Below are 20,445 nucleotides of genomic sequence, written 5' to 3'. Positions count from 1 at the left end.
TCACCAGACCTTGCCCTATTTGAACATGACTTTATATTCACACTGTCCCCCTTTCCTTAGAGACATCATCAGCTGACCTTAACCCTGAGCCCAGCCAAATCTGTCTGGCCTCTCCCTCTCCTGGAGTCCTTGTTTTGCACACAGAACTCCGGCATGGGGCAGAGTCCACGTGAATCCCGTGACCGTGGGGCAGGCGGCTTACCCTGCTAAGCTTCAGGATCTTCTCTTTGAAATGGAGGTGGAAATCCCTTAGTTATTACGAGGATTAAATCACATAATGTAGGTCAAGCACTAACCATTGACTATCATTGTAATTCTTATTGTGGAAATAGGTGACTAGTAATTTTCTAAACTAGACTCATGCTTTCTGTGCATTCAGTGATGCTCTTGAAAACCCAGTGATAAAATAACTTGGAAAAAAAAAAGTAACTTGGAACAAATAAGATTTGATTCATGGTTCTCTTCTAGGAATTTAAATCAAAAACTGAAAAAATTGTGATTTCTAAAACATGAGTAAGCCAGTATTTAGCTAATGTTTATCTCTGGAACTATTCTAAAAAGCCTGCTAAAAATGTGGTAGTTTCTTTCCAAAAAGAGGATTGACAACTTCTGTTTACTAAACAGCCATTCCATTATTCTTACTAAACAGCCATTCCATTATTCTTAAAGTAGTTTTCCATTTTAAACTCAATTTATATTTAATATGTCAAAGATATTTTTCAACAAAAGAGATTGCCATGAAAGAACTATTCTGTTTCTTTAAACTCAGTCAATATATCATATAAATGTTAAGGTTTCATCATGGGAGAACTAAGATTCAGTAGACAAAATATAGATCCCCTTCTGATACGCCAAGTAAAGACATGGTAACTTCCTGGAAACTAAGTGTAAGGCTCACTGGTAACTGAAATGAGTAAGCTGAACCCCATCAAACTTGGCATGAAACCATCCTTCTCTCACCTACGTCTCAGCAAACCTATTTGCTGTCCCAGCAGAAAGGATTCCCTAAGCTTCGTGGGCTCCCAGTGGTCTAGGCCAGTAGTTTTCCAAGTGTGGTTCTTAGACCAGCAACATCAGAATTAACTGGGGGCTGTTTAGAAATGTGCATTCTCTGGGCCCCAGCCAGATTTGCTCCATCAGAAATCTTGGAGTTAGGGCCTAACAATTACGCTTTTCACAAGCCCTACGGTGATCTGATTTCTAGTCCAAAAATACCTGTGTACCTTGCATATGATAACTCGAATTCCAGTGCACTAATGGAGGGTTAATTTGAAATAATTGAACACAGGTATTTCTTAAAATTTTGAACAGATACAGTTTCCTATGATATGATTTTTACTCAGCCAAGTATAAAAATATTGCCTTCTATCATGTTCTACAATTTTCCTTGACCATACCAGGGAAAATACAAAAGGGAAGAGTCAGGTATAGGCAATTATTAAAGCTGTGTTTTACTGAGTTTTACTATATTAAAAATTTTTTTAGATAATTAGAATTACTTTTCACTTCTTCATACTGTTCCATGTAAAGGCAGTTGTCAAGACCCTACTGGTGACTTCTGGCAACTGTGTAAACTCATTATGAACCACAAAAAAGTAACAAAGACCACAGACATACGTAACATACATACATAATATTTTTCAACACCTCTGGGTTATGAACAGACACACCTGCACAGCGTAAAAGTATTCAACCTCTTCAGAACCATCACACAAGGACTCTGTACAACACTGCCACACCAAAAACACAGCACTCCAGGGACAGTCACTGAACACGAACACAGAACACACGCACAACTGTACCTTCTTCAGTCACCGTGTCAACGACAGCATTGACAAGGTGTATTACAGTCACTATGGAAGCTTGTGAAAGGCACAAGAGCAGTAAATTAGAAAGGCCTTCAGTGAGTCAGGAAACTGCATTAGATATGATTTCTGCATATTATACAGTTTCTACCTCATAGTTTAACAATGTGAAACTTAAACACAGCTATATAGTTATGTATGATCTTTGCACTTGTTCCTTATATGTCTCAGATTTTTCCAATCAAGTTATATATTTGTTATCATTAATCAAAGGAGTAATGAGTAACCACATTATACTGTAATTTAGGAAAAGAACTTTTAGCCATAAATTTGTTTCACAATTACGAATCAAGTCAGGACAAAACAACCCTGATTTTAACATCCCATGGGCAAAAGCTTTCACATTCAAAGAGTCAAATACTTGGCTAGGCCAATTTTCTGGGTCCATTTAATACTCATACATTGTTTGCAGGAAAAAAATTAAGAGCTGCATAATAAGGTAAAATATGCAATATGAATACAAAAATGGCTTTGTCTCTGTTCTCTGCACTCCCACCCCAATTTTCTTGTCTTTCTGCAGACGAGTTAACAGCTGGTGAGCTGACATACCAGCAGAGAAACGCAGACTGTCTGCCTGGCTGTTTCCTGTGTAAATTCCCTTTTCATTCCTGTATCAGACTGTTTCAAGGTATTTATGCCAAGATAAATAAGTGTGCACGTAACAGGCAGGAGGACAGCCCTCCAAAAAGGCCTCATCCTTGCCCTCGGAACAAGTTATGATCCTTGGCCAAAGGGACTTTGCTAATGTGATGAAGATAAAGGGCCTGAGATGAAGAGACTCCCCTGCGTGATCTGTACAGCACCCGCGTAATCGCAAGGGTTCTGAAGGGGAGCAGCTTTCCCAGCTGCGGCTGGAGAGCTCGCACTAGAGCAGAAAGACCAGTGAGGGGCAGCGTTGCGTCTTTGACAGATGGAGGCCACGAGCCATGGCCCGTTGGGGAGGTTCTAGAAGCTGGAAAAGGCACAGCACAGGGTCTCTCCTCTGCCGTCTCCAGAAAGGAGACAGCCCTGCTAATATGTGAATTTCAGCCTGCTGAGACAAGCGTCACACTTCTAAACTGCAGAACGATCACAAATCTATCTTGTCTTAAGCCACTATGTAATCTATTACAACAGCCTTAGAAAACTAGAAATATGATTTAAATATACTCTTAATACAGACTTTAATTTTGATTGATAATGATTAAAATTATGATAAAGATTAAAATAAAGACACTCCTGGATAATATATTTTTTTCTCACATTGTATCATCTGGCAATTAATTTTCATAACTAGTTTGACCATAGCTTATTAAAAGTATCTAAGAGTATTAAGAAGAATGATGTTTCAGTTAAAAAAAAAAAACCTAGGAAAAGAAAGAAAATACTGGTAAAATTCTGAGATTTATGAAGGGTATTTAAGGACAAAGATATAAAGTATTATGTACATTGGCAACTCTATAATGTTTTAGAATTAAACCTAATGAAAGAATTCTACTTTGTTGTTGGTTTGATAAGCAGAGCTCTGTCCAAATACTTTACAGCTAAATAATAAACACTGTTGCACCTTCATATCATATATAACATGCTTTCAATGGCTCAGGAATGAATGTAACATACATATGGCCATCCTTCAAAAGTTTTGAAATGGTCTCTGCAGTGTATTATGGACTGCTTTGCATGTACAATCAATCAAATAATTATTAGTGAGTTATTTCCTTCCATCAGTAAACTTTCAACTGTTTACACACGGCATTTTTATGCAAAAAAATGACAATCAAGCTAATTCTGACATTCAAAAATTTCCACTAAAAACTCACTTTACTGGGTTTCTGGATACTGACAGTTTTCTCTACTGGTATGTGCTAATATGGTAAAGCTGCTTATCAACGCCATTCACCCTCCAAGAAACAAAACTGGCAGCCAAGATCCCACTGTCAGACTTTCTTCATTAGAAATATAATCCAACTTACTAGCAATCTCTTAAACTGCGTTCTCAGTCAGTACGCTCTGATCCAAATGGGAGCTGAGGCCGCAAGGGAGTCGGTGGGGAGAGACAAACAGAACCGTGTGACCATCACGGGTGGTGCTCGAGTCAGACCGGCGCATCTCCTCGCAGGGCTGCGGGGGTGCGCGCCTGTGTGCACGCGGGTGTGCGCAAGGAAGCGGGGACGAGGTTGTTTGTTTTTTTTAAATCCACATAACTTCTATAGCATTCACTGTCATGGAAGAAAGGCCCATGCAGAACTAACCGATCAGACAGAGCTCATCTTTCAATCAGTCATATTTTCTTTCTTATGATGACCAGTCACTACCGTTCCGATTCCTAAGCATGAAGGACGTTTTCGGCATCGCCCCCAGCGGATGTTCATGCAAGGCTGTCTAACTGTGGCCTGAAGTGAAGTGTAAAGAGCATCTGAGATGGAGCCAGCGACCATGTCCCTGACCTGTGTCAGCGAGCGGGGCTGCGGACGGTGGGCGCTGCGGACGCGTTTACTCACCATTGTCATCGCACGGCTCCGACTGGAAGGAGCTGAGCGAGTGCACTTCGGACAGGCTTTCCCGGGCGCTGCACGGGCGAGACGGCTTCTCCTCCAGCGGCTTTTTGGAGAGACAAGGATCAAGATCCACCACTTTAGCTAAAAGGAGATGACGGACAAAACAGTTACACGTCACAAAGGCAGGAGACTCTCTTTTCTTCTCTGCTGTATCCTGACAGGAAGCAAGTGTGACCCGTGGACTGCCTGGGATTTATTCAATAAAAGTACATTGGGAAAAAAAAAAAGAAACATCTCCAAAACAGAACCAAATATAAAATGCAAAACCTACAAATACAGCTTGCAGACTCATAGAATAGAAATTCTCAATAAAGCTGCCTGTGATGGAGACTATCAGACAACATGGGGAATTAAAATTTTATTTGGAAATGGTAATATATAGCTTTTTCAAGGCATCCCATAGACGTCAGGCCACTTAAATATTCTCGCTTCTTCTGGCCACATCTGAGAAAAAAAAAATCACATCATGCTAATGCCCTCCCACTTTTTCTGTCATAAAAGTTCCCCCACCAATTAAGAGTCAAGAATCCAGATCAATTATGAAAACGAAATGATCTTTCCAGATGAATGGAACACAACTAGATTCAATTCCTAAATTAAAGCAACATCATGGCCACAATGTGGCCGGTCAGGGCTGGGATGCCAGGAAAAGGTTCCCAATTGTACCAGAGCTCTGTGGAGTCTGGGCACATTCATCACTCAGAGACACCACCCTGCTGCAAGGTCAGAGACATTTTATCGAGATGGAGAAAACCATTCTTACCATCATAGTCAAAGTCCCAGCTAGGTTTCTGGATGGAGTCGCTGTCAGAAGGAGAATTTGAAGGTGGCGGGGGAGGCAGGTTTGGGGCCACGCTGCAGACAGCCACGGCTTTCCGGTGCCCGTGCACGGACTCGGGGTTGAAGGTGCTGAACTCGGGGTGCTCGGGGATAGCCGACCCTTCGAAGGAGTTGCGGTCAAGGTTGTTTCGAGAGTCACTTGGAATGCTTGGGGTGTAGGAGATGGGTCGGACAGGCACCTGGGGTGGTATGTCCGAGTAAATGTTCTTATTCAGCTTGGAATCGAAATACGGTCTTTGCAAGAAAGCCGCGCTGGGTCCCAAGTGTTTGTCCTCGGGTTCGGGCTGGGGTTTCTTCTTCCGACTGATCATCTTGCGGCAGAAGACGAACACCAACACCAGCAGAAAGATGCCCGTGATGAAGACAACGATGCCGATCCCCTCGGCCAGGCCGATGTTCCAGGGGGTCGACACGTACTGGTTGGGAGCCACGTCCTCGCAGTGCTTCCCCTTGTACTCGTGGCTGCAGTTGCAGTGGTAGGAGCCGTGCGTGTTCTCACAGAGGGCCCCGTTCCGGCAGGGGCTGCCAGCACATTCGTCAACGTCGCTCTGACACCTGCCGAGACAGCCCAGGGGTAGGAGAGGCCTTGGCAGCACCATAGAGACTACAGACTAATCATCCCTCCTAATAAGACTCACCCAACACTGGCCCGGGCTTCCCAGGTGGCGCTAGTGGTGAGGAACCCGCCTGCCAGTGCAGGAGATATGGGTTCCATCCCTGGGTCGGGAAGATCCCCTGGAGGAGGGCATGGCAACCCACTCCAGTGTTCTTGCCTGGAGCATCCCATGGACAGAGGAGTCTGGCGGGCTACAGTCCATGGGGTCACAGAGAGTCGGACACGACTGAAGTGACTTAGCAACACTGACCCAGACACAGGACAGCCAAAACACACTATCGGCAATAACTACACAAAAATCCTTTGTGGAGTATTGACTCGAGTCAATTTGAGTTTGCACCCTGTACGTCTGGGAGATAAACACGTCATATCAATGTCTAGCTGCCATTTTTCTCAGGATTCAACAGACAACTGAATCAAACTCACTGGCTAAACATCAGTTTGTCTCGATTTCTGATCCAGATATTTAGAAAAGTGCATGCCGATAAATGTATTCCAAGAGGGCTGGATTAAATTTCTCCAATAAATTGTCCATGGGGGAATATGACAGCTTCATACAGCATGTGAAAGGCCAGAAAAATCTCTGTTTTTCATTTTAAAATGTTTGTCCATGTTGAAAACCCTCCTCAGCTCCTCACCCTTACAGAATCGCCCACAGGAAAGCTCCCTCAGGCCCCCTCCTTCCCTCCCCTTCCCAGTGGGCGTCTCTGGCACCTGTGCGGGTCCCCCCGTCACAGCTCAAACCCTTCCTCCTCTAACAAAATGCATCCTCCTCTAACACCCCTATACTCACCTGGCATTACAATTTTGATTACTGGGACATTTTTGTCCACTATATTGAGTACTAACTAGGATTCAAGTAGACTAATGAATGAAGACCACGTGACGGACCGTAAAATTCGGAATTACTACTAGAACAAAACCTTATGTGAATCCATGCAGGCAGGTCACACTTCAAGCCTTCTAACAGAAGTGACAGGTGAAGGCTTTTCTAGATGCATAGCACTAGGCACTTGTATGGAACAAGCTCTAAGTTTTTAAACTAAACCTGGTGGAAAGTCTAAGGGGAAATGGCACCTGGAATAGAAAACCATTTCATTCAACAGGCATCTAGTGCCTCATATTCTTCACCAAAAATAATGACTGTCTCTCAGACTATGGAAGGCTCACAAAAGATACCTAAAGAGTTGAGAAATGTTTTAAATGCTACATAAACAATGAAAAAGAAGTCACCTATCTCATAGATAGGTAACAACCCCATGCGCATCTGTTTTAAAAAAAAACAATCTGTTTCCACAGTTACTTCCTGCAAGTACCCATACGTTCCTTGTTTATAAATAACATTTTTAAAGTATAGAAGCACTCTATATTCAAAGCATATAGTATTTCAAGCATTATATCATCATGTTCACTTGCTCAATATTTTTTTTAAAAGAATGAAAAGATGAATTATACAAAGAGTCACTATGAGCTCTGAATTCAAATTCTAAAGCAACACAGTCCAAATTAAGTTAAGCGTTGTTGCATCTTGCCAATCGCTGTGACCCTACAGAGAGCTGCAAACACAGATCTTGAAGGAAGTCAGTTACCTTTCTCCCCTAAAACCTGAGTCACACTGACAGACCGCACCATCCAAACTATCAAAACATGTTCCGCCGTTTTTACAAGGTTCATCTCTGCAGTACGGGCTAAGCTGGCACCTGAAGGACAAGGGAAAAATAAGCATAAAAACCCAATGTTTTCTCCGCAACGACAGGAGCAAATGAGCGTAGACACTGCACACACACACACACACGATGACATTGAGAGTGCTACTGCTCTGATGGATGATGGGAGTCTGGGGACCTACACACCTCTGACCAGTATACAGTCCTCTGCACTGGCAGATGAAGTCTCCGTTGTCCACAATGCAGGTGCCGCCGTACAAGCAGGGGTTGGAGGAACACGGGTTGACGCTCACCTCGCAGTAGGTCCCGATGTACAAGGCGTTGCATTTGCAGTAATAACCTAAACCGGCAAATGGGAACCAAAGTACTATCACTCAGTAACTCGAAAAAAGAAGTCTCAGGGTACTTGTAAAACATATTCAATTCCCCATACCCTCTGGGTACAAAGTTGCCTATATCACCAAACCTTCCACTGTTGGTATCACCCGAATACGAAGGACTGAAGAGGGAACTCATGACTCGATCAAGGTCATCCTAACTTAGCAGGGTGCCCAAGGCCTTCTGGAAAACGACACTCCCACCCCCGTCTCAAGTGAGCAAGACTGGCAGGCCCCCCGCTGGGCTGGCGGGTAAAAAGAAGCTTAGGGAAAACTGCTGCGTCACTTCAGTCGTGTCCGACTCTGTATGACCCCACAGACGGCAGCTCACCAGGCTCCCCATCCCTGGGATTCTCCAGGCAAGAACAATGGAGTGGGTTGCCATTTCCTTCTCCAGTGCATGAAAGTGAAGTTGCTCAGTCGTGTCCGACTCTTAGCGACCCCATGGACTGCAGCTCACCAGGCTCCTCTGTCCATGGGATTTTCCAGGCAAGAGTACTGGAGTGGGGTGCCATTGCCTTCTCTGTAGGGAGAACTACGTGGAACCAATTCCAACCCCCTGGTTGGCATCCTTGTGGCTGCAAAGGCATTCAGGGTCAGCTGTGGTTTCCTGTGACTACTAGTGCAGAATGACACATGTCTGGAAATGCGATGTAGTGTGGCCACCGCTCAGCACGAGAGAAACTGTCCCCTCCAGCCGCTCCCAGGATGAACCCTAAGCCCAGCTCCACTCGAGCATCACTTACACCAGCTGCGGTATGCAACCAAACTGACTGCACATGAAAAGGAAAAGCAGAAATGCCGGGAGACCTCCGCCCCAGCGCACACACGTGGATGGACTGCTTGGGAGAGGCGCTGCTGTGAGGCTTACCTCCCGTCGGGGAAGGGTGGCAGACGCCCCCGTTCTGGCAGGGGCTGCTCGAGCAGTCCTCCATCGCCGCCAGCAAGCACCCGGGAGACACATCCACTGACTCCTCGATGTGCGCGTAGCTCCTGGGTCTGTTGTTTAAGGGCAGCTCCTGCCCGTTCAGGTAAATGGAGTCCATGCAGCCCCGGAAACCATTGCCCACCTGGGGGCTCCGTCCATGCCGCGAGCCCTGCTGGCGGACGTGGCCCCCAAAAAACACGTGGCTGTCGAGGTTGAGGGTTTTCAGTGTCCCCGGGGCTGTGCCCGAGGCAGTGTGGACCTGATCCAGAACCAGCCGGGCGTAGTTCCCGTTCACCTCGAGGGACACCGCGTGCCACAGCCCATCATTGACCTGGGTGCTCTGCACCGAGACGATGCCGGGGCCGCTGCCACAGTCGAACTTGTACTGCAGCCTCCCGTTGTGGATCTGCGACAGAGACAATCACTGTGCACGTTACTCTCGCGCCCAGCCTCAGATCACGCATCTAAAGGAGGGGGTGGGTCTGCCGCCTGAAGGCAGAAAGTTAGTGCAAGTAGGGATGAAAGAGGAAGTCGCTCAGTCGTGTCTGACTCTTTGCGACTCTATGGATTGTAGCCCGCCAGGCTCCTCTGTCCATGGAATTCTCCAGGTAAGAATGTTAGAGAAGGCAGCCGTCCCCTTCTCCAGGGGAATCTTCCTGACCCAGGGATCAAACCCAGGTCTCCCGCGTTGCTGGCAGATTCTTTACTATCTGAGCTACCAAGGAAGCTCAAGGCCTTGCACTTAAGTACTATAGAACACGTGCTCCTTGGTTTACTGTACAAATAATAAAAATAGGCCTCTCAGGGATATCAAAGTTCCAACTACATAACTAAAAGGCATTGTGTAAGTGACTGACAACTGCTAACCGAACAGAAGAGCATCAGATTTTGTTTAAAGTCAAAAACAAATCACTCTTGATAAAAAAAAAAGAGAAAAAAAAAAAGGTAAGCTGATCATCACTTCAAGTGTATGTAGGACCTTTCTATAAACTCTCCATAATATCAATAAGATTCATATCAGAGTTTGAAGGTAATGGGCACAGGAACCTGAAAATGTTTGTAAAAAACAGAAGTAAATGTCTATGTTATGGTAGAGCCAAAAGAGCTTTTCACCCCACAGAGCTTATGTGTTGGTATCAATGAACCACTTAAAGGAAGAACTCAATCATTTCATGTTGCTTATCTTATTCTTTTAAAGAATGGGCCATCTGAACATACAATGGAATTCATGTGTCTAAAGTCTCCCACAATCTGAGATACAAATATGCACAAACACTCACCTCCAAGATGCTGTAGTCGGTCCCTCGAGCATACATGACAACTGCATGGGCAGAGTACGTTCGAAGCCTCATGGTCAGCTTCATCTCTAACTTGTTTTCATTTTCCATTAGACGGTATTTCACAAAGCTGTTTCCAGTAAACGTTATGGATGCAGTCCCTGGGAATCACAAAGAGAAGAAATAAATCAGAACCAAGTTTAAGCATATTTGTATAAGTTGTCCCCCCACCACCATGCCCTAATTCAAGTTTTGGATCTAAGATTATACAGTATAAAATTCAATTCAATGGGAAATGTCTATTTTTTTTCACAAAGAGCAACAGCAGAACTGGATCTCCATTTGGAGTGAATAAGTTAGACTACTGTATCACAGAGAAATGAATTCTAAGATAAATAAAAGACCCAGATATGAAATATCCATTAAAAAATCATTAGAAAACAATTTAGAAAAATATGTAGCCTCAAGGTGGTTTGCAAAATGTTCTCAAGCAAGACGTAAAACAATTCATACTCTACAAAAACGATGAAACTAGTATCAATCCAGAGATGAAAACTATTTTGTAAAATTATACAGAAATGAGAAAATAAAAATTAAACAAATCAAAAGACCAGTGACATACAGATAGTGGGGTCTATTAACATGTAAATAATGTGAATGCTCAAAATTATACAGAGCTCCATCTATTAAAAATAAACAGGCAAATCATCCAGACAATCAAGCAGAGAGCATGAACTGGCCAGTCACAGAAGAGGAAGTGCTGCCAAGAACAAATGAAAAGACAACCTTCACAAGTAGCCAGAAAAACGGCAACTTAAATAATTAGACGTCATTTCATCCCTGGCAGCTCAGACGGGAAAGAATCTGCCTGCAATTCAGGAGACCTGAATTCGATCCCTGATTGGGAAAGATCCTCTGGAGAAGGAAATAGCAACCCACTCCAGTATTCTTGCCTGGAGAATCCCAGGGACAGAGGAGCCTGGTGGGCTATAGTCCATGGGGTCGCAAAGGGTCGGACACAAATGAAGGACTAACACTTTTACATTTTTTCACTTTTTTATTCTTAATTGAACCTCTCACCTGGGCACTGACCAGACTTGCCACCTGGACAGACGCAGGTATACGTCTCCTCTCTGGGGTCAGTGACACATTCCGATCCTTCAGGGCACGGATTATCTTCACATCCACGATGGACAAGTGGGCATTTTCCCTCTTTGTTTTTAAAAAAAAAAAAGAGGAGAGGGGGAGAGCTAATGAATAGGAATTTCAAAAAAATGGATCTTTATTGTGTCGCCATCAAAGGCTATAACATGAACCGACCTGCACGCCTATTTCCACCCGCGTGTGCGTTACCTCTGCAGAGGCACACGGCCGTCCGCCGGTGGCGTGGGGTCACAAAGCTCAGTCTGGCCGTGCTGTGCGTTGACATCACGCTCTCGTCCACGGACACCTTCTCGTCACAGAACTTCCAGGGGCAGTCGAGGCCCACACACAGCTTCCGGAACACCTCCAGGATCCTCACACCGATGATCTCCTCGATGTCCGTCACGGAAGAGTTGATCTTCTGCAGGAGCTGCCTGGTGGAAACGTGGGCGACACCCGACCTCTCTACAAACAGCAAGACGTCCAGGTGCGGGTGAGGCTCGGCGGGCTGCAAGCTGACTATCTGAATGCTGTTCCTCCTCACGCCCAGGATGTTCCCCAAAGCTCGCTGGAAGTTGCGCCAGTAGTCGCCGACAAACTCTTCTGGGGTGAGGTTGGCGAAGCGGATAGCAACCGTCTGGTTGAGCATCTGCTGCGTCACCTGTCTGACCTGCACCGTGATGTCGGCCGCGGTGGTGAACTTCCCGTCCGTCACGCTCACGTTGAGCAGGTACTGCCCTATGTCCAGCTTCTTGTGCGCGATCAGCTTGCCCCCCGTGCTGGACACGGAGAAGAGGTTGTCCATCTGTGGGTCGAGGCTGTAGGTTAACGTGTCATACACGTCTTGGTCGGTGGCGTGGACCTTCCCGATGACACCGCCTGAGTACTCCTCCCCGAAAGCAGTGATGAAAATCTCCAGCGGCAGGATCGCCGGGGGATAGACGCTCTCTTCAATGACCCTGATGTCAATATATGTCAGAGATGACAGCTGAGGCTTTCCATTGTCTGCAGCCTGCGAGAAAAGAAGGGGAAAAAAATCACCTTTGTCTGTGTCATCATCACAACTTCTTAATACAAATATATTTATACTGCTCAAGTTCTAAAGTACTACCAATTGTTAGCTACCTAATTCTTTGTATGAGAAGCATTATCAAGGGACAGGGTAGAAAGCGTTTTCAGAGTAGGTGTATTAACTGGTCATAGAGGAATCGGGGGTATGATGCTTGAATTCATAGGAAAGAGATTGTTAATAGTAGTGACTTGGTGATAAAATTAATCGTGTACAATTCTGGCATGTACGGGTTGTTGAAAGAGACCACAGGATAAATACTTCTCTCTGGCCCTTTCACTGATTCATACTGAAACTTAGCTCCACCCACATCTATGCTAAAGTGTGTGCTAAGTCGCTTCAGGTGCGTCTGACTCTTTGCGACCCCAGGGACTGTAGCCCGCCAGGCTCCTCTGTCCATGGGGATTCTCCAGGCAAGAATTCTGGAATGGGCTGCCATGCCCTCCTCCAGAGGAATCTTCCCAACCCAGGGGATCAAATCTGCATCTCTTATGTTTCCTGGATTGGCAGGCGGGTTCTTTACCATTAGTGCCACCTGGGAAGGTCTATGATAAGGTAAGTGAATAAATAAATATGCCCCTGCCAAGTGCTGTGGGATAAAAATGAAGATCTGACCAAAAAAAAAAGAAAAGAAAACCAGACTCTAATTCTAATTCAGTTTTGCAGCTCTGTCTTCTCACCAGGCATAAGCTGTTTACACATGAGAAGATAGATCACCGCAGTGGCTCTTTTCCATGAGTTCTCAAAAAAAACCACAAACAACCATGAAGAAAGGCGTGAATACCTTAACACGCAGTAAGTAACGATCCTTCACTTTCCTGTTTATGGCGGCCGCCGTCAGCAGGGCTCCCTGCTGGTTGACTTCAAACGCCCCCTCTTCATTCCCGCTCACGATGCTGAAGAAGAAGGGGGGGCCGTTGTGGGAGGAGTCCCTGTCCGTCACCACCAGCTGCAGCACGCTGAACCCCACGGGCTTGTTCTCCTGCAAAGGGGAGAACCACGCCGCTGTCAACAAGACGCCCTGCAAGCTTTCCAGAATAGGACGTTTACAGAAAACAGACATTGCTGCTTCATTTGGAAGGAGGAGAGGGGAGAGGGGCTGGTGGTGCTGGGAAGAAGGGGAGGGAGACTGGTGGGGAAGGGGGGACTGGAGGGGAGGGGGTGTATAGGGAGACGGGAGGGGAGAGGTGCTTTGCGGAGGAGTGGGAGGGTCTGCGTGGGGCCAGGAGGAAATGCAGGGCAGAAGGGAAGGTTAAGAACCAAGCTACTGAGGTTATCTTAAAAACCAAAGCAAAAAGAAGAGACGAAAGCATTTTGGAAATGGCTCATCTTTTAGTACTGACAGAGAGCCCTGTAATGTCACCTTTCCCATTTTTCTCAAAAGCAGTCTTTGGAAAAGGAAAGCTATTTGGAACGAAAAATTGAGGCCCGTGAGAGCACACATTTCAACAGGGACGCCTTCCAGGAGCCCAGGACCCAGGAGCCCAGGACGGTCACCTGGATGATCAGGCTGTAGTTCCCCCTGGAGAAGACCGGGGCATTGTCGTTCACATCAGACACGTCGATGTTCACGGTGGTCGTGGCGACTCTGGGGGGACTGCCATTGTCAGAGGCCTGCACGGTGAGCGTGTAGCCTGAGATCTTGTTGGGGAAAACACAAAGAGAAGCGTGTCTGTTTCCACAAGACCAAAGAACAGGGGTTCCATCTCAAGCGTGCCTCTGGCACCCCTAGAGGGGCAGATCTGAGGGTCTCCGCCCCCTGAGCCCTGCAGGCGGGTGACTCCCTAGCCTGCACGCAGGGACATGGCCACAGGCCACCTGCAGAGTGGAATGTGTCTGCCTGACAGAAAAAGTTACAAACACAGAGAAGGATCTCAGATGCCTCTCAGAAACATACTTGCCCTGTGAAGGTGTTCTAACTTTGAAAACATGCCAATCTACTAACAGAAATTAAGACAGAAAAGGAACACAAACAATGAGAAAAGATGGGCACACGTGTCTAAGGGTGCAACCTTCCCTCTGCCCCAGTGCGACTCTCAGCTAGAAGCAGACACACAGCTAGCTGTCTCCTGCCCTCGAGGGCCCATTCACTCTCAACACTCGGGACTCTCCAGTTCATCTTCCCCTTTGATGTGGCACTTGGCTTGCCGTCAAATGCCTCAATCTCCCAAGACCCTTCTCTTTGTGACTTCCTACTAGAAAAGGTGACGTAAGCGGGGTGGCTGCTTTTCTAGGACAGCTCCTTTTAAGGTCTCTCTCAGAGGAAGCAGTGAAGAGGCCAGGAGGCTGGCTAAACCCCAGAGGATGTGCTGTGAAGTACCAGTCCTGCGAGACACGCCCACGGGAGAGGGAGACTCGGCCTGGGGAACTCACCTGCCACCTCACAATGGACAATGAGTTTACGCAAGGTTTGAGAAGTCGGTTTCAAGTCAAAAACACTAACTTTTGTTCTGCCCAGCAGTACTGAAGTCCTAAGCATTAACGGTCATGCTTCCCAATCTTTTGGGAAGTCCTTGCTTAAAAATAATGGGTCAGGAAAGGAATTAAAGAATGGAGATTTTATGAAATATCCCCAAATTCCTTTCAACTTGGATGTGCCCACTATCCTTCTGAAATCACAGTCTGTATTAACCCCAATGCCCTTCTAATTCCCTGAACGAAGGCTCTTTCACTTCTTCCCTCCATCACCTCTGCGGCAGCTCCCCTCCTGTCTGTGAGAGAGGGTGAGTAAGTGGATGGGTGGATGGATGGAGGGATGGAGACAGGGAGGGAGGGCTTGGCTCTCTCCTCATTCGCTCACATTTACCTCCAAACCTCAGGTCATTTCCATGATCATCTCCGGAGGCACGTGCCTTTTCTGTATTTCCAGCTTTCAAGCCTCAAGTTTGACTACAATGTCCCAAAACTGGCTGAACAGTTTTACCTGAATATGCCACTTTCCTTGCCAGGTCAGCACACCCAGAACACAGTTGAGCGCGTCTCCCCAGCGCCAGGTCTGTGCCCCGTGACCCCGTCTCATGGCAGTACTCTGTCACAGCAGGACTGAACAGCATTGAGGCACTGGCCACCTCCACTCTCCGTGGAGGCCACAGCTCAGCTCTGTGGTCCTCACTCCAAGTTTCCGCGTTTGTCTTGTCGCTCACGTGTCACGCTACTGTCCCCGCTTGGGCTCTTGTAACGACTGTCACTGGGCCTCCTACCTCCTCACGACACTCTGACCTGCCGCAGGCCTGGTCCTCAGAGAGCATCCCCTGGTGTTGCCGCACTTGGGCGCACAGACGTCGGTAACCACCTAACGCCTGCGATGCAAGCCTGAACCTAGGATCCTGGCTTTGTCTGTGGCCTGAAATCTGTTCCTAAAACACCTGATGTATCTTCTCTCCCTCGCTTGTAAGATCGCTCTCCTCCAACACAACTGAATAAAATCTCCTAAACACACCCCATGACTGCCTTTCTCCATTCTTTCCTCCACCAGTTCCTCAGGGGGAATTCCCTCCTCTCAACACTAGCCTCTCCCAAATCTCTGCTGTTATGTAAAACCCAGATTCTAGCTCCACAAAGCGTCTCAAAACACCGGTGCCAACAGAGTTTCATCCTAAATACACACTTTTATTCTTTAAACAATTTAATTTCTCCACTTACTGTTTCCCGGTCTAGAAGTTTGGTCACCTTCACTTCTCCTCTGGCAGGGTCGATTGTAAACGGGCTTCCCTGGTTGCCGTCTATAATTGCATAGTGGATGTGGCTGTTTGAAGGTCCGTCAGCATCATCTGCCATAACCTAGAAAACATCACACTCCTGTTTAGGAGACAGATGAGGCCGTGACAGCAGAAGTCTATTAAGCAAATTTCCTGTATCAACAGCAGTTACTTATAAATAGAGCTAGTCACTGGGTTAATAAAAGACATTTCCTCATCTTCCAATTATTTTCAAGTAAAGCCATTGTAAGAACTGGGAGAGAGTGTCCCTGGTGGCTCAGAGGCAAAGAATATGCATGCTAGTGCAGGACACACGCGTCTGATCCCTGGTCTGGGAGGACCCCACGTGCCAGGGAGCAGCTAAGCCTGTGTGCCACAGCGACTGGGCTGGGCTCCAGAGCCCAGGAGCCGCAACTGCTGAGCTGACGTGCTGCCACGACTGAAGCCCCAGTCTGCTCTGCACACTCCACAACTAGAGAAAACCTGAACGGCAACAATGACCCAGCACAGCCAGAAATAAATAAACAAATAAAATTAAAACAGCAGCAGCAACAAAAAAACTGGATAAATCCCTAGAAAAATTCTTGCCGAGACCCAAAAGAAAACCATAGAGGGAAAGATATGCACCGTAATCACAGACTGTTCAAGAACAGCGTCCTCGCTGATGACCGCCGTGTAGGTGTCCTGGCTGAACACTGGGGTGTTGTCATTGATGTCTGTTACATTGATGTTCACCGTGGCAACATCGCTTAATGACGGCGTGCCTCCGTCAGTGGCCTCAACGGTCAGGTAGTACTCGTGAGAGCTTTCGTAGTCCAGATTCCCAATGACAAATATGGCCCCTGAGCAGAAAATCAGAGTCACTTCCAGTGCTTCAAAATGCCACCACCTTCTCCTCCTATGACTGGAATCTTCAAGAGTTGACTTACCATTTATGTATGTTCTCTAATTCCTTAATTCAACAATTAAAACAGGATTGGCTCATCCTGGGAACTCTCCTTATTGCTTTTACTTTCCTGATACTCTTTGGAATATTTAAATTGCTTTTACACTTAAATTGCCCAGTACTTGCTATATCCCTGTTATAAAAATGATTATATTTCTTCTCTCTTCTAAATGACAGTTTACTGCAGACTTTAATAAAACAGAAAGAAAACATAAAAATTCTATTCTTTGGCTTTTCATTTTCTTTTCCTTCTCCTACTTTTACAGAAATTCACATCCTTTTAAAAAAATCTCTTGAATAATGCTTTGTTTACATTCTATCATTTCTTTTTTTAAAATCCCTTTTTGATTTAATAATTCCTTTAACGTCTTTCAATGTCTTTCTTTTTTACCTCCTTATAGTCTATCCTACTTAAAGAGTCCTAAAAATAACAATTTTTATATGTGCTAAAAATACATTTTAAAATAGCATCATCACATACCAACCCTTCATCTGAAACAGTCACATACAATTAAACACAGTTTGAATGGAGCGGTTTTTGAGAGAGCAATTTCCTTATAGCTATTTCAGTCGACAGGTTAACAAGACTAGAAAAGTATTTATGCAGCCAGAGTCAAGAGCTCCAGCGACTTTTGACCTCATTGCCAGTCCCTCACTAAGGAACTCAGTCCAGGTATTTGCCAGCTATACACAGCTAGCATAATGAAGAAGTCAATTTAATGAATTATCAGGTGCCCCTACTGAATCTAAGAGCAAAGAGGTCAAAACTCCTGTTTCACTTGGGAAGCTATTTCATATGAGATCCACAAGGGGCACAAAAAAAGAGAGCCATTATGCAAAATTTTCTACCATCTTCCATTCTTTATCTTTACTGATTTATTACATCTTATATCTTTACTAAATAACTAGAGTATGATGCTTTAATTTTCTCCTTAAATTTGCTCATATCTATAACAGACAAGCCAGAAATGATTTTAGTGTGTGGAACTACAGTTTTAAAGCCTTCTAAACCACTATGAATTCCACTTCAGATAACAGCACAAAGGAAACTTGAGTTTTCTCTCTTTTTAGGGTATCTACAGACAACATATGACCTGTCATTGTACCAGTCAAGTGCTGAGCAATCTAGCCTTTCTGGCAGAATAAGGGCTCCTTCCCATTTGAGTGGTAGGTTACCTGTCTTAGAGTCGATGCTGAATTTCCCGTGTTCATTCCCACTTATGATAGAGTAGGTGATTTCTGCATTGGCTTCAATGTCCCGACTCGCTGCATACACTTGGAGAACTTCAGTCCCAACGAGAATGTCCTCAGACACTGTGGCACCATATTCACGGTACTCAAACACGGGCGGATTGTCATTTATATCCAAAACAGATATGACAATGGTCCCGGTAGCTGTCAACCTTCTGGGCAAACCGTGATCAACAGCTTTCAAAGTCAGGGTGTATACTGCCTGGAGTTCTCTATCCAAAGGCTTTTCTAACTGAATGATTCCAGATAATTCATTAATGGAGAACTGCCCATCAGCGGAGTTAAGCAGTGAGTAGGAGATTTTCCGATTCAGTCCTGTCAAGACACCACATCATGGCAGAATGCTTTATTTCAAGAAATATAAGCACGCTCCTTAAAAATATGTACACCTACAGCTGATTCATGTTGACGTTTGACAGAGAACAACAAAATTCTGTAAAGTAATTATCCTTCAATAAAAAAAATTAATTTAAAAAATACATGTAGCATACATACTAAAAGGGAAAATGCTAATATACATTATTTTAAAATTCTTGTTGACTAAGATCTTAAAAAAATGTAACTTTTAAATGAGAGATTCACTGAGTTAAAACAAATATAATTTCATAGTCATCTGACTTTTTTAAAGACCATATTATATAGGAACTTTGTTCTAAAACCCAGATCTTTAAAAATAAAGCCTACTTATTACTTAGCTTTGGTGACAAACATTTATTTGAAAATTAATACATTTGCTATACTAACTCTTCAGTGTTAGAATGACTGAAGAAGTTATTTCTATTCTCTGCCATCAAAATGCTGTGAATATATATCCTAGAGCCTTACTTTCTCCATAAAAAACTTGAAAGATTTGTAAAACTAAAACAATATATTGTTTGCTTCTGTTATGTCCCTATGATACTAAATCTCTGTCACGAATGCTTTATTCACCAAAAAATAACAACCCTTTATCAATTAATTCAATAGGATATAAAAATCAGTTATCACAGGCTAGAATTTTAGAGGCATCACAGTAAGTTCATTGCACACAATTTCGAGATTTTGAATATTCATTAAAAATGAGTTCCTTATTCTGAAGATTTCATTCAATTTTTAATGCCAACACATTTTTTTAAAGATTTTTAAAAAAAATACGGACCAGTTTTAAAGTCTTTACTGAATTTGTTACAATATAGTCTATGTTTTGGTTTTTTGGCCACAAGGCGTATGGGATCTTAGCTCTCCAAACAGGGATCTAACCCACATCCCCTACACAGGAAGGTAAAGTCTTAACCACTGGGCCACCGAGGAAACCCCAACGCTAACAAATAGTGAGTTACTCAACACGCATCAGGCTGGGTACATGAAAGGGGATGAATGTGTTGAAACAGCCCCTCAGGCCACAGTCTGAAGACAAGAGCATCATCTGGACTTTACCTGCATCCGCGTCCGTGGCCTGCACCCTGGTCAGAAGCGTGCCTGGCTCCGTGTTCTCGAACACGGTGATGGTGTAGGGATCAGCAGAGAACTCGGGGGCGTTGTCGTTCACGTCCTCTAGTGTGAGCACAATGCTCGCGTGGCAGAACCTCCCCCCTCCATCGGTGGCCTTGACGAGAAGATGGTAAGTTGCTTGCTCCTCGCGATCCAGCGGGGCTGATGTTTTCAGTTCACCTAAAAACAAACAAATATCCACGGGCTCACTTGAAACCGAAGATGTAACTGCCAGCAGACATCCTTCTTCCTCTTACATCTATAAAATCTGAATAATAGCCTTCCTTTGGAATAATTTTGTCAGTGACAGAGTCAACAGCTAGGGGAGCCCTCTGAGTTGGAGATTGTCAAATCCTGCTAGGAGCCAGCTCTAAGCCATAGAGATCTCCAGGCTGGGGCTCTCTTGTATTATATACAACGTCAAAAAGCAAAAGAGTTGCCAATTTACCAAGTTCAAGGTATTTTTTAACTGACTCAAAAATTAGATTCAAATGTCTATAATTAATTTGGGGGGAAAGCTTAATAGAAAACTATTACTTGATCCCCAATTTTAACAAAATAAAAATTCAAAGAGAAAAACAATCCTAGAGGTTTAAAGACAGGTAAAATATCATTAATCATTTTAATGAATATGCTAAGTTATAAATTTATGGTCACAAGTTCAATGAAACAAACTATGGAAAATTGATAAAGCAGAAAGCTTGATATACTTTAACTTCTGAGTTGTTTTCTTTTTTAAAGAAGGCGATATAAAAAACTTG

The 20,445-nt window shown here is 44.7% G+C and overlaps 1 protein-coding gene across 8 annotated transcripts in view; it reads right to left on the bottom strand.

Moving 5' to 3' along the window:
- Nucleotides 1–20,445, bottom strand: part of FAT1 (FAT atypical cadherin 1) — a 122,592-nt gene that overhangs the window by 3,108 nt on the left and 99,039 nt on the right. For 3 of the 8 annotated variants that reach the window (XM_070460005.1, XM_070460008.1, XM_070460006.1), the window contains 15 exons: nucleotides 19,631–19,864; nucleotides 18,140–18,529; nucleotides 16,645–16,859; nucleotides 15,962–16,099; nucleotides 13,817–13,960; nucleotides 13,104–13,301; nucleotides 11,461–12,262; nucleotides 11,188–11,319; nucleotides 10,111–10,268; nucleotides 8,774–9,236; nucleotides 7,712–7,865; nucleotides 7,448–7,558; nucleotides 5,166–5,797; nucleotides 4,346–4,483; nucleotides 1,803–1,862 (listed from right to left, as the gene is read on the bottom strand). In XM_070460005.1, the coding sequence (XP_070316106.1) occupies nucleotides 1,803–1,862; nucleotides 4,346–4,483; nucleotides 5,166–5,797; nucleotides 7,448–7,558; nucleotides 7,712–7,865; nucleotides 8,774–9,236; nucleotides 10,111–10,268; nucleotides 11,188–11,319; nucleotides 11,461–12,262; nucleotides 13,104–13,301; nucleotides 13,817–13,960; nucleotides 15,962–16,099; nucleotides 16,645–16,859; nucleotides 18,140–18,529; nucleotides 19,631–19,864 (3,969 nt within the window). Of the gene's footprint in view, nucleotides 1–1,802; nucleotides 1,863–3,817; nucleotides 3,871–4,345; nucleotides 4,484–5,165; nucleotides 5,798–7,447; nucleotides 7,559–7,711; nucleotides 7,866–8,773; nucleotides 9,237–10,110; nucleotides 10,269–11,187; nucleotides 11,320–11,460; nucleotides 12,263–13,103; nucleotides 13,302–13,816; nucleotides 13,961–15,961; nucleotides 16,100–16,644; nucleotides 16,860–18,139; nucleotides 18,530–19,630; nucleotides 19,865–20,445 lie in introns of all 8 variants that reach the window. The other 5 variants (XM_070460007.1, XM_070460009.1, XM_020889946.2 and 2 more) reach the window with 3 other exon arrangements.

The sequence above is a fragment of the Odocoileus virginianus genome, chromosome 32, assembly GCF_023699985.2.
Source record: "Odocoileus virginianus isolate 20LAN1187 ecotype Illinois chromosome 32, Ovbor_1.2, whole genome shotgun sequence".
Lineage (NCBI taxonomy): Eukaryota > Metazoa > Chordata > Mammalia > Artiodactyla > Cervidae > Odocoileus > Odocoileus virginianus.
The sequence above is the reverse complement of the archived record's forward strand: the minus strand, read 5'-3'. Positions and strand labels throughout refer to the sequence as shown.